This window comes from Danio aesculapii, chromosome 7, assembly GCF_903798145.1.
Source record: "Danio aesculapii chromosome 7, fDanAes4.1, whole genome shotgun sequence".
In the NCBI taxonomy this organism is placed as follows: Eukaryota; Metazoa; Chordata; class Actinopteri; order Cypriniformes; family Danionidae; genus Danio; species Danio aesculapii.
The window spans coordinates 50,952,933-50,967,789 of record NC_079441.1 but is presented as its reverse complement, the minus strand read 5'-3'; the positions used below and the strand labels follow the sequence as shown (position 1 = coordinate 50,967,789).

The 14,857-nt window shown below is 36.9% G+C and overlaps 1 protein-coding gene across 3 annotated transcripts in view; it reads right to left on the bottom strand.

The window, feature by feature from the left end:
* arhgap36 (Rho GTPase activating protein 36) overlaps positions 1 to 14,857 on the bottom strand; it is a 106,864-nt gene that overhangs the window by 33,586 nt on the left and 58,421 nt on the right. For all 3 annotated transcript variants that reach the window (XM_056462122.1, XM_056462123.1, XM_056462124.1), the window contains exon 3: positions 8,098 to 8,166. In XM_056462122.1, coding sequence (XP_056318097.1) covers positions 8,098 to 8,166 — 69 coding nt within the window. The remainder of the gene's footprint in view (positions 1 to 8,097; positions 8,167 to 14,857) is intronic.

Genomic DNA, 14,857 nt, shown 5'->3' with positions numbered 1-14,857 from the left:
ATTATAGGCTTAGATGTTCTATTACTGAGAGGAAAAAACATAGCACATATTTACACATATTTAAATTAATCTTTTAATAGCTTAATTTTGGCTTAAATAGGAAAATACAAATTTAGGGTCCATGGCCTACAAATTCCATTATGTAGATATATATATACAATATAAAATAATTTATACAGACAATAATCTTGCAAACATGCTATATGCTCAACTTCAGTTTGATCAGTATCTAAATGTACTCCTCCTGTGCTGTTCAGTAAGTGAATTCATGTGTAGCTGCTGTGTTTGCTTTACCCATTCTAAGGAGGAAAGAATCTTTTGTGTGCCCACAGGGATTACATCTAGAGGCTCTGTTCATCATATGGCAAATCAACATGTGATTTAAACTTTGGATATCAATACAATAGATTTAGCATTAGAACTTTCGAGTAAAAGGCGTCACACGCCGGATGCGCCGCTTAGCACCGCTACACGGTGCGCACATGACAGTTGAAAGTATCACACACCAGACGCGCAAATTTGCAAGCTATTTAAAATGAAACTAATCAGATGCCGCTCTGTGGCGCGGCAGAAATATGAACAGTGTCCTGAGTCATGGCTGGGTGCCGCCAACAGCCGCCGACTTGCGGCGCCAGTGTGTGTACCCTGATAGAAACTTATGTTTAGAATTCTAAAATGCATGGCGCTACGTGGCATGTCGCCGAGCGGCGGGGGCTTCTGGTGTGTGACCCCGTTCGTCATTTTTAAATTCAGTATTTTAATAATTTGTAAAAAAAATAGTACCCAGATTTTTCTTAATGTGTTTAGGGATGGGCGGTATCATGGTGTATATCATTACGGCGGAATGAAATGTGAAACATAAAATATTTTTTTATTCTCGTTGTTTATCATGAAATGTAAATAAGTGGTTGTGGCCAACTCACATGCATCATGCGTGAGGTTAAGAAAGACAAGAAGTTTCAACAACAAGAAGTTATTACCTAGTTTCAATATTTATACTTGAAACGTGCAAATTTTGTGTTTTTGGAGGAAAAAAAGTGTTTACATATTTATATTTTCATATTTAAGTTTTCATTTCTTATATTCAAGTTACATACTTGGAATATACTTTATATCTGTGAAAAGATGTTACCTGAGAAATGTTGAGAAATGTCCACATAAAACGGTGAAAAGTGACATACGGTGAAATTTGTTGTTCACCTAAAGTCACATTTTGTTTATTACATTTACAGTGGGGCAAATAAGTATTGAACACGTCATGTTTTTCCCCTGGAAATAATATTTCTAAAAGAGCTTTTGACATGGAAATGAACCAGATTTTGATAAAAATCCAAACAATACAAGCATAAAAATTAAACAAAACATCCTGAAAATGAGTTAAGTATAATAACAATGATGACACAAGGAGAAAGTGCTGAAAATGTATTTAATACTTTATATAAAAGGCTTTTTTGGTGATAGCAGCTTAAAGAAGCCCCTCATATGGAGAATGAAGTCACATCAATTGCTCAGGTGTGAGTTTTTTTACAGACTTCAACAGAGTGTCAAAATCTTGATGGTTCTGTGGGTCTTCTCTATCGAATTTGATCTCTAATTTGTATTCTCTATTGAATATAAGTCAGGTGATTGGCTGGGCCATTCTACAGCTTGATTTTCTTTCTCTGAAAGCATTTGAGAGTTTCTTGGCTGTGCTTTGGATCATTGTCCTGCTGAAATGTCCATCCTGGTTTTATCTTCACGATCCTGCTAATGTAGATGTTAGACTGAAGTATAGAATATTAATTTGCATTCATGAAGGGCAGAGAATTGCTGAAAAAACACTGAGAGATTTCAGCAGCTGTCTGGGCTTTCACTGCCTTTCTACACCTTCCTTTCTTCATGTGTTCAATATGTTTTCAGAGAAAAATGGTGACGTGTTCAACACTTATTTTTCATTTTCTCTCCTTAAATATGCATGCTCATTTATATACAGTTGAAGTCAGAAGTATATGCCCTCCTGTGATTTTCTTTTCTTTTTTTTTTTCAAAATTTTCCCAAATGATGTTTAACAGAGCAAGGACTTTTTCCTATAATATTTTTTCTTCTGGAGAAAGACTTATTTGCTTTATTTCAGCTACAATAAAAGCGGTGGTTTTTATTTATTTTTATCCCTTTTAATGTCAGATTTATTGGTCCCTTTAATATATATATATACAGGTATATATATATATATATATATATATATATATATTATTTTTTTTTATTTATAATATTTTTTTTTTTTTGATTGTCTACAGAACAAACCATTATTATACAACAATATGCCTAACCACCTTAACTTGCCTAATTAACCTAATTAAGCCTTTAAATGTCACTTTAGGCTGTATTAAAGTGTCTTGAAAAATTTCTAGTAAAATATTATTTACTGCCATTATGGCAAAGATAAAATAAATCAGTTATTAGAAATGAATTATTAAAACTATTATGTGTACAAATGAAAAAATTTGTTGAAAAAATTTCTGTTAAACAGAAATTGTGGCAAAATAATCAGGGGAAAATATACAGCCCTTTTGTACATGGAATAACTAACTTTATTAAAAAAAAACAAAAAAAAACTATATTGTAAAAGATATTTTACAGTGAAATAAAGTTTTGGTCAAAATTACAAAACACAAAAGAGTTCTCAGTATTTCTACCTTGAATGGCCATAACGGTCAAATTGACCACATGAAATTCAGCGTCTGCTACGTTTAACCATGAGCGTCTCTGTTGTCTAGCAACTTTCTGCTAACAAAAACATGGCATTCTGATAGCAAAAACATAACTTTACTTCAGACATGTCTTCATTTTCACTGCTGTATGAAAACCTTTGCTGTCTTCCTTTCTGGAAAAAGTGAGACATGCACCATTGGGAGCAGTTTAGTAACACATAAAAATAAAAATAACACAAAAATAAAGATAACTTCATAAAATATGAGGACAGACATTCAAAGCTTAACTTTAATATGACTTAATTCAGTACAGCCTTATATGACCTGTCAGAATGACTGCTATGGCCATTCTAGTAGTTACAGAATTCTAGTAGTTCCAGTGTTAAAAATGTAGGTATATATCTACTATAGACCTAGTATGAGCTTTTATACCTACAGTGTAACAGAAATATTACATTTTCTTTTTATAAATGAACCAAACCACAAAAGCGACTCCACTTTACTACAAGATTGTCCATTTTGTGCATCTGTTGTTAAGCCTCTTAGACGGTCAACATTTTCTGAACTAATTAAAACACAGACGTATTAGCACCTTAAAAAGATCTGCTGGATCTCACATGTGTCGCCTCACAGAAAGCTTTATTTAACATATTCTACTAAAGCAGCTTAACTGTAATTGAACTTCACCCATCCCACTCATTTATAAAGATGGGGAGGTACAGAGACGTGATGTATACGCAAAGAACACACTTTTAAATAGCATCTTTAACGCTGTGTGCTGAGGTTACGACTGATCTGTTTTGGCTGGCAAAGTAACACAAAAGCAAAACAGTCCCGTCTTCCCTCCCCCCTCCCAATCCCTTTTCTCCTATCCCTGCCTCGAGGCTTAAAGATCTGGTGGAGGGTCGGGTTAGTCTGGTCCTCCGATAAGCTGGATGGATATGGGGATTGAGTGGTCTCTAAATATATTCCTCCCTCTTCCCTATCTACATCCACGCCTGTAGTGCTTCATTCAGCCGTCCCGTCCCACAGAATTAACCTGGAGCTGACGCACGTGCTGGAAATCAAGTAGCAGACTGCGGCTACAGGTGGCAGGAGTTTGGCAGAACGTCAAGAACATAGAGAAACAAATCCAACTGACTTGGGAATCAGGCTGCTCTGAGATCAGTTTGAACTCCATTAAATACAGATTCGTTAATCAACACTAGTTTACAAGATGGTGACTTTAAAGGACTTGTTTGCACTAGGCATTTTTGAAAATGTAATTACAAGTTTGATGCTAAGAACAGGTGTGAAAGGAAAAAAATATTTAGCTTAAAGTTGACAACTCATTTGGTCAGAATGCTTTTGGAGTGCAGATGCTCATGTGATTGAGTGTGTTGACATGCTACAAACAGCTCAGGCCAATTGGAAATACATGCTTCAGCCTACATTTTTGTCACAAGTCTTGTGCCTTTCCACATTTAAGGAACAACAAATAATAACTTGACTCCTAGTTGATCATTTGGTATCAGAAGTGGCTTATATGAAAGGCAAAGACCTCTATAATACGCCTATTTTAATAAAATAAAACATGATCATGCCTGGATTTTTAATTATTTAATTAGGACAGTAAGGTCTGACTTTGCTTAGACAAATGTCTTGTCACTTAACAGAAATAATGTCCAGTATAGAATATAAAGTCATGGTGCAGTGGAAAAAGAATGAATATTGTGTATGACTCCCATGAGCTTGGAGGACTGCATCCATACATTTCTGCAATGACTCAAATCACTTATTAATAAAGTCATCTGGAATGGCCAAGAAAGCGTTCTTGCAGGACTCCCATAGGTCATCTAGATTCTTTGGATTCATCTTCAATGCCTCTTTCAACTTACCCCAGACATGCTCAATAATGTTCATGTCTGGTGACTGGGCTGGCCAATCCTGGAGCACCTTGATCTTCTTTGCTTTCAGGAACATTGATGTGGAGGCTGAAGTATGAGAAGGAGCGCTATCCTGCTGAAGAATTCGCCCTCTCCTGTTGTTTGTAATGTAATGAGCAGCACAAATGTCTTGATACCTCAGGCTGTCGATGTTGCCATCCACTCTGCAGATCTCTCGCACGCCCCAATACTGAATGTAACACCAAACCATGATTTTTGCTTAATCAAACTTGACTGATTTCTGTGAGAATCTTGGGTCCATGTGGGTTCCATAGGTCTTCTGCAGTATTTGTGATGATTGGGATGCAGTTCAACAGATTATTCATCATAAAAATTTGTATTTGCCCCTTACTCAACTAGAAGTCAAGTTATTATTTGTTGCTCTTACAACTGTAATCTACAACAAGACTTTTGTCAGGCAGTGTAGCAATTTAAAAGCAAATATAATAGAAAAGTGTGACAATATAGTTTTACCTTGATTTTACATTGCTTTTATCTATTTTATGAAATACCTCTGCATTGTACAGCATTGTGACCATGCTCCTGTTTCCCAAAGTTCACAGACATGCGCTATAGGTGGGCTAATTGGGTAATTGGGTAAGCTATTTTGTCCGTAGTGTATGTGTGTGTATAAGAGTGTATTGGTGTTTCCCAGTGATGGGTTGCGGCTGGAAGGGCATCCACTGCGTAAAACATATGCTGGATAAGTTGGCGGTTCATTCCGCTGTGCGACCTCTGATTAATGAAGAGATTAAGCCAAAGGAAAATAAATGAATGAATGTATGAATAATAATAATAATAATAATAATAATAATAATAATAATAATAATAATAATAAAAATAATAAGAATAATAATACAACTCAATGCATAACTCTTATTTTATAAGCAAATATTTTGCAAAAAAAAAAGTTCTTTCTGTGTATAAAATAGGTGGATTACAACAAGTACACTGATGCAATAAGAAATGTTTTTTAAGCAACAAATCAACATACAATAATTCCTGCAGTCTGAACTCAAGACTGGAGTAATGATGATGAAATGCAGCTTTGTCTTCACAGGAATATTTTACCTAGATTTTTCCAAAACCATTATATTCAAACAATACCATAAACCATAACTACATCTTAGCCTCCTCAAACTTCTTAAAGGTCAGGACATCTAAAATGAACTCGCATTACAACATTTGAACGTGGATTTTCTATTTTTCAGACCAAATCAGCACAAACAGTTGAAGTCAGCATTATTCGCCCTTCTATTAAATTTGAATTCTATTATATTTTTCCCCAATTTATATTTAAGGAAGGGAAGATTTATGTTTCTAAACATAATAGTTTTAATAACTAATTTCTAATAACTGATTTATTTTATCTTTGCCATGATGGCAGTACATAATATTTGACTAGATATTTTTCAAGATACTAGTATTCAGCTTAAAGTGACATTTCAAGGCTTAACTAGGTTAATTGTGCTAATTAGGTAGGTTATGCAAGTCATTGTTCAACGATGGTTTGTTCTGTAACCAATTGAAAATAATATTTCTTAGGGGTTAATAATATTGACCTTAAAAGAGTTCTTAAAAAAATAATAACTGCTTTTATTCTAGCCAAAATAAAGCAAATAAAACTTTCTACAGAAGAAAAAATATTGTAGGAAATACTGTGAAAATTTCCTTGCTCCATTAAATAACACTTGATATTTGAAAGAGAATAAATATTGTACAGACAGCAAGTCAAAATCCAGTATTCTAGACTTTAAAAATCAATGCTGAATAAACAGAAAGCAAAGATTGGAAGGAATGCACAGATTGTTGGGAGTAAAGCTACATTAGATGTGAAGAGTCCTGCGTCTTAAAGTCTTAAAGCTGTGTGTCTTAAAGGCCTATAAGAGATTTGCAAGAACTGTGTCTTGGCAAACAGAGTCAAAGGATTCAGAGAAGGAAAAGCCTTTTATAAGTCTCCATTCCACCATCAGAGTTCACCAAAGAAAGATGTTAAGTAGTGCAGTAGTAATGGTTTAACAGAGACGTCAGAAAGACAGATAGAGTTACGTAAACTGACATCTGGATGAAATTTGAAATGCAGTTCCACTGTCATCAGTTTGTGGTTTAAATTAATCTAAAAAACAGACCTGTCCTGTGTTTTTCAAAAAGCATTGTAATCTAAGATGATTGTACGGAGCATTGGCGGCAGTGAATCTCAGATCATATTAACTTCATGATGCTTTTGAGAAACTCTCTGATGGAGTGCATTATATGTGCTGGTTGTTGTTTGTGAAATGAAGACGAGAAGACCGCATGGGTTCAGGAATGCTGCCTGACAAACAAAGGACACTTAAATACAGTGAGAATCGCCATTCTCAACCCATGGGACTGCTCTAACGTGGCATTTAAAAGTTAGATATTCAACAAGAAAAATAGAGGGTGGGACAGATTTTATCTGTCACGAAAAGTGACCGTTATGTAACAGAGCCAGACTAGTTTGCTAATCATGCAGTTAAATAACTACAGTATGTGGCTGTTGGTAGATGCAAAGACACTTGATTATTTAATTATTACATTTTAGTTTATGCCGAGTTCAGCATGATTTTCTAAGTAGCCGTGTCACAGATGTTCTTACACTGCATGATTTTCTGGGCTAGCGTTTTGTCGCTGCTTTGTTTACACTGCAAGATGGATTGGTGACAGGAGGTTTCACACTGCATGACTTTATAATAGGAAGAATTGCTGACAACTTTGTCTCAGTCTGCAAACTACATCTCACAACCAAACACATGGGAGAAGTGACATGGAAACAATGTGAGATCACGTAGTATATCTTTTGTTATTAACTACATAATGAGAAAGAAGACTTTAGTGGAGTACAAAATGTACTTATTTTGCTCTCCTGGGTTTGAAGGGAATTAGCAAGTTCTGTTAAATGTTTTTCATTTTGGACCTGGTTGTGGTATTGCTCAGATGACACATCAAAACAGACATGCTTCTCCCCAACCTCCCGCTGGCCTGCAGATACCCACACTAGTAGATGCTGCTCTCTCATTACCCACACTAGTGGAAGCTGCTCTCTCATTACCCACACTAGTGGATGCTGCTGCTCTCCATTACCCACACTAGTGGATGCTGCTGCTCTCGGCTGTAGGTTATCGCCGATGTTATTTTCAATCAGAACACAATTGACACGATATGATTTGATTCTCCGACAGGTGAAGCATGCCAAATATCTGACGGGTGTCAGCGACTCATCCGCGATTCCCTCAGATGGCATCTTTGATCGTTCACATTGTGTGATTGTCACTCACATGAACGAGGACCGATTTGTGATTTCAGCCATTTGTCTGCGATTTCTCAAAACCCGTCGGCGAGTCAATCAGGGCTAAAATCATGCAGTCTGAACTCAGCATTACAGTTCACAAAGACAAAACTTTTTTTTTTTTTGCTTTTTTTGTTATTATCTATTATGTGAAATTTGAAAATAAGGTGCTTACCTCGATCTTTCTTTTCTTTGGAGAAGGAGTCAAATTTTCTCCGTAGTGATTTCCTCCTCTTACGAATCTCTGAAGAAAAAAAAAGTTGTCTGTTATAAAAAGACCCATAGAAAAATGAAAAAAGACATTTTTTTTACATTACACAAATAAAAAAACACAAAATGTAATTTGAGAAAAAAAATGAGATTCAAGATTCAGTCAATAATCACTAAGGTATTGTAAAAAAGTTTTTAAAAAGTGTCAAATATTATTGTGTGTTAAAATAACTCTTGAAATCCAAATAACTTTTAAAATCTCTTTGAATATATTTTAAGATGATTTTTTCTTCTGTGATTTCAAAGCTGCATTTTCAGTCTTCAGCACCATGCTCCTTCAGAACATACTCCTACTTATAATTTTCAATTAAATACTATTAATATACACACAAACATGCCATACATACGTTATATATAATATAATATAATATAATATAATATAATATAATATAATATAATATAATATAATATAATATAATATAATATAATATAATATAATATAATATAACCCATTATGTTTACAAAATGTCAATCAATTTAGTCAGTTCTTCTTGAATAGGGTATATGGAGAAGTATGCAGAAGGACTTAGGTCCTAGGAAGGACCTAGGTCAAGTGCTTCCGGTAAACTGCATGCCATTTCAAAATCGCTGCTTTTAAGGTCTGTTTTCTTTAAAAAAGAAAGGAGTTTCTATGCTAGCCTGCTAATCCTGATGGGTGCATGTAATTACTTTACAACGTCGATGCTGTAAAAGGAACCGTATAAAATTGAAAAAAGCCACATTAACCGTTCACCAGCGGTTTATCAGTATCGGAAGAAACTAGCTGTGCATATACCCTATTAGCTTTCTATCTTGCTGAAAGAAAATAAATAAAAATTTAAATAAATCACAAATAAACTTACTGAGCCCAAACATAATGATAATGTATATCATAACATAAATGATAATGTATCAAATTGTAATGCTTATAGAATATGAGATTTATTATACATTTCCACACATAAAAAAATGAGTGCTCCACAACAAAAATGCCTAAACAGAACCATGTAACAAGTACTCTGTTTCCAAACTTAAAACACATTCATTTAGATAGCAGAGAGTGAAGTGAAAGTACTAAGAATGGGCACAGAGCTGCAGAGTAAGCACAACCTTCTATCTAGTGAAGACAGTAAAACGAAATTAGAAGCAAACACACTTCCTGTCCAAATAACAGTCTGAATTATCCTTAAATTTGCCAGAGAAAAATAATCTTTCTGAATTTTGAACTGAAAACATGCCTGAACCAAAACACCTTTGTCCGGGTGTTTTCATAACCTTGATGTTTTGGTTCAGCTCACTGGGTTAAAACTCAAACCAATAACCTAGTTGGGTTTATAACATGAAACCCCCTCCAGGTGTGTGTGTGTTTGTGTGTGTGTGTGCTGGTAAGTGTGTGGCTTTTTGTTGTGCCTCCAACTGGCAGACATAATTTGACTGGTCTGAATCGTGTCTCTGGATGTTTATAATGAGGGAAGACAGAAGAGTCAAAACTACTATCTAAAATCATCTAATCAGTTTCATGCATGTGGGTGACACGGAGGCTCAGTGGTTCGCATTGTCGCCTCACAATGAGAATATTACTGGTTCGAGTCCCAGCTGGCTCAGTTGTATTTCTGTGTGTAGTTTGCATGTTCCCCCTGTGTTGGCGTGGGTTTCCTCCGGGTGCTCCGGTTTCCCCCACAATCCAAACACATGCTCTATAGGTGAACTGATTAACTAAATGTGTGTGAATTAGTGTGTATGGGTGTTTCCCAGTACTGGGTTGCAGCTGAAAGGGCATCCGCTGTGTAAAACATATGCTGGATAAGTGTGGGGTTCATTCCAATGGGGTGATCCCGGATGATTAAAGGGACTAAGTTGAAGGAAATTGAAGGAATGAATGAGTTTCATGCGTTATAATTTGATCATTCTATTATGAAGGAGATATTATGAAATCTTATTCATAATAATGTGCGGTGACTGGATTGAAGAAATTCTTCCTTTCAAATAAATGTGGTGAAACACTCAAAATCTGATGATGTCACTGCATACTCTCCTGCAGCCAATCATCACTCGGAATTTAAGCATATTTTTCATATTTTGTGATGTTGCTTCAACTTTGTTTTTGTCATAACTATAAAGATGATTTCCTCATTGTTATTTTCTTTAACTCTAGAGAAGTAAAAAGTAAAGTAAGAGATGTGAGATGTGTATCTCTCTCATTTTATTTTTATTATTTTTCTGATGTGATATTGTATAAAGTGTTTTTTTTAACTTTCCCTTGTTTATGATTGATGCTGTGGTTATCTGCAAAACTGAATTAAACTGACGACGTTTCATTTATTTATTTACTTTTTTCCTTGTATTTTTATTTTTTGTATTATTCATGGTATTTTTTATTTTGTTGGTCTTTTGTTCTTTGTGTTTGTGTTGTCAGCAGTCATCATGTGATTGTATTCTTTGTGTTTTAAAATAAAAAAAACATACAATAAATATGATATTTTAAAAAAATTGGACAGAAAAATAAAAAAACAAACAATATAACAAAAATTCTATTAGTTCTATTGCAGTTTTCAGTAACTCGTGTATATCCTCGCCTTGGAATTATAAGGTTCTATCTGCGTTCTAAATGATTTTGAGATATTTAGCTTCAGTTAATGCATTCCATATAACAAACAATATGTGTGTAACAGTTCTCTTTCATACATCAACATGACAGAGACCCTAAATGTACTCAATGATCATTTAAATGATCAAAATTCTCTTACATTTGCAAATTGGGGTAAAAAACAGGGCAAATGCAGATGGAACCTTCTAATTCTGAAAAGTCATTTTTTGCTAGGAAATTTAAGGTTCTATCTGGCAGATCATTAATAGAAGCATTACTTTTCAAGAAATACTATCAGTCTGCTAATTAATTTAGTTTAAAAATAAAAACCGGTGTTGTAACAATATGTTGATGTTTGAGATTTATTTATTTATTTTTTGCATTTAGTTAATGTTTTAGGATGAATATTTTTTGTTGTTGAAATTCAAGTTCAAGGCTGTGCTAAATATTTTATCCAGTGTAGCTGTTAACTTGTGTAATTAATATGTAATTAACATGTTAATTTATGTAATGAATACGTTAATATTTATTGTTGTAATTGTAGTAATTAAATTAAGTATTTGCCCTTCAAGGCTTAATATTAAATTTAAAGACTTTAAAAGAAAACAGACAATGAGCAAATGAGTTGTTTAACAAGTTTAAACACTGAAAAATGTTTTACCTCATAATTCTAAGGTGAGTTTCATGGCCCTTTAATACACAAAGATATTTAAGAAATGGCACTGAGAGGGAAATTTTGAGATGCTGTTGAGATGTCCAGAGACAGAGAAAACCAGAAGGATTTGTAGCACATGCAGAGGGGCTTAAGGTGGGGTCATATTCCCATGACTGCAGGAAATGAGAGTTTATTTCTATTGCAACTGCCCTCAACCCTCCCCACACGCCAAGATTTCTTGGGCTGAAGCCCCTATCAGAGAGACAGTGATTAGGGGACTGAACTGAGATATTAGCCCGATTCAGGATAAATAATCTCTTCAGGCTAAAGCAGACGTAAACAAGAGACTGAAATAAAACCCCAAAATAATGCAATTTACAACAAAAAACAGCTTCTGGAAACAAAATGGCACCAATTCCAAACAAGCTGAACACTTTATAACGTGCAGTAAAGTCATTTTGACTTTATTTTGACAAATTCATTTTCAGCTTAGTCCCTTTATCAATCTGTGGTAACGGAATGAACCACCAACCTATCCAGCATATGTTTTACACAGCAGATGCCCTTCCAGCTGCAACCCATCACTGGGAAACATCTATACACATTCACTCACACACATACATTACGGACAATTTTAGCTTACCCAATTCACCTATAGCACATGTCTTTGGACTTGTGGGGTAAACCGGAGCACCCAGAGGAAACCCACACCAACTCGAGGAGAACATGCAAACTCCACAGAGAAATGCCAAGTGACCCAGCTGGGGCTCAAACCTGCGACCTTCTTGCTGTGAGGTGATTGTGCTACCCACTGCGCCACTGTGCTGCCCCTATTTTCATATTTTTTACTGACCAAATAAATTGTATTCAGCAAATATACCCAAATTTGATTGACAGATGGATATTTGACATGGTGTTACATCAACTTTCCTTTTATTCAAATTTTGGGAAAGTTTGGGAATGCTAGGATGTTGACTGAAAAAAGTTTGCCCAGTCTGACATACAGGACTTAAGCTGTTCAATGGTCGGTGGCCGTCATTGTCCGATCTTCATGATGGGCCAGAAATATTCCATATGAGACTGCAGGCAGACCAGTCAAGCATATTCATTCTGTGCCTATGAAACCATACTGCTGTAGCACTTGCAGATTAAAAGTAATATACAGTCTCACATTACTTCTTTAAAAATTTTACTGAATAGGAAAGTGATGTCTTACCATTTTTGCATTACATTTTTCATTTGGGCTAGGCTAGCATGTTACTACTAATTAGAAGTAAAAAAATTCCAAGGGTTCATTCAAAGCAGGGTGAATAAGCCTTCAGCTACTGTGCCCCTCCCCAGACCCCGCTGCTGGAATCAGCTTCCAGAAATGGTCAGATACAACATTAGGTACAGTCCCATCAAGACTGAAAACACATCTGTTTAGCTGTGCCTTTACTAAATGAGCACTGTGCTACATCTGATAGATCACACTATTATGTCTTTCTTGTCATTTTCATTCCTTTAAAACCTGTTTTTAACACATTTTAATCTGTTTTAATAATTTGTAAGTCTTTTAATCAGTTTTATGTTCTTGTCTCTTTTATTTTTGTTTTTGTAAAGCATTTTGAATTACCATTGAGTATGTGTCACGGATTGGCCAGGCTCTTCCACCAGCATCACGCAAAGATCACCATCACCTGAGTATTAACCACACACAGCTGCACCCAATCACTCATAGTCACTATATAAGCACACACCTCACTTCACTCAGTGTCCGGTCTCGTTCCTACGAAGCGGACTCTGAGTGAACACCTCCTGGTAATCACTAGCATTTCAAATCTCAGTATATTGTACTTATCTGCTCTCTGTCTCTCCTAGTTTGTCCAGTGTTCCCGGTGTCCTGTCTGCCTTGTGTTTGTCATCAGTCTGTCTTCCCCGCAAGCCCTCTGGTGTGTGCATTCGGTCTCCCTCAGTATCAGTCATCCAGCCTGCCACCAAGGATCATCCGCACAACCGGACTACACTCACTTCTCCTCCGTTCTCCTTATGTGCTCATGTGTTGAAAATAGACATTGTTAATAATTCACTCACCTTCCTTGTCCGTCTGCTTCCCATAACAGAAGACCGGACCCAACCCATAACCAACGCAATCCATTCCCAGGCACGTATCCATCGCAAATGTGAGCCTATCTATCTCCAAGTGGGATTGCTCCACAAGGAGGAGATCCAATTTCTGGTTCTGGAGGGTGCATCCATGGACATCATTTTAGGGCGCCCGTGGCTGGTGAAGCACGATCCCATCCTCTCTTGGGGCACAGGAGAAATAAAGAAATGGGGTGAAGACTGCAAAACCAGATGTTTTCCCGACCTACCTGTTCAACTTCAGAAACCACTTACCATCTATGTCACGTCTGTCGAAAGCCCAGTCAATAAACGATCCATTCAAATCCCGAAGATCTACTCCGCATTTGAAGACGTTTTTTGCCCCAAGAGAGCTTCCCAGCTACCTCCACATCGGCCATGGGACTGCGCCATAGACCTGCTGCCAGACGCTCCTATGCCCAAAGGTAGGATCTACCCGTTGTCCCTTCCGGAAAATAAGGCCATGGAGGAGTATATTCAGGAAGCACTGAGTCAGGGGTATATCCGCCAGTCCACGTCACCCGCTGCCTCAAGCTTTTTCTTTGTGGCCAAGAAGGATGGAGGGCTGCGTCCTTGCATTGATTACCGAGTTCTGAATCAAGGAACAATTAAGTTCCGGTATCCCCTTCCTCTCGTCCCTGCGGCCCTGGAACAACTACGATCCGCCAAGATTTTCACGAAGTTGGACCTCCGCAGCGCCTACAATCTGGTCAGAATACGTGAGGGGGACGAGTGGAAGACGGCGTTTGTGACCCCTACAGGACACTACGAATACCTGGTCATGCCCTATGGTCTGGTCAACGCCCCCTCCGTATTCCAGAACTTCATTCACGAAGTCCTCCGGGAGTTCCTCCATATCTCCGTCATAGTCTATATTGATGACATCCTGATTTACTCCCGGAGTGAGGCCGAACACCGCCACCACGTTGCGGAGGTCCTACAAACCCTCAGAGACCATCAATTGTACCTCAAGGCTGAAAAATGCTCCTTCCACCTACCGTCTGTTCAGTTCTTGGGGTACATTATTGATCAGAAAGGGGTTCGCATGGACGAGGGGAAGGTGACTGCCGTTGTCTCCTGGCCAAAACCAACAACCATTAAAGAACTCCAGCGATTTCTAGGATTTGCCAATTTCTATAGACGATTCATCCACAACTACAGTCTCATTACCGCTCCGCTGACCAACCTACTCAAAAACCACCCCAAGAAACTCTCCTGGCCTCCCGAAGCCGATGCAGCCTTCCAAACCCTCAAACAATCCTTCACTCAAGCTCCACTCCTGACTCACCCCGATCCTGAAATCCCGTTCGTGGTCGAGGT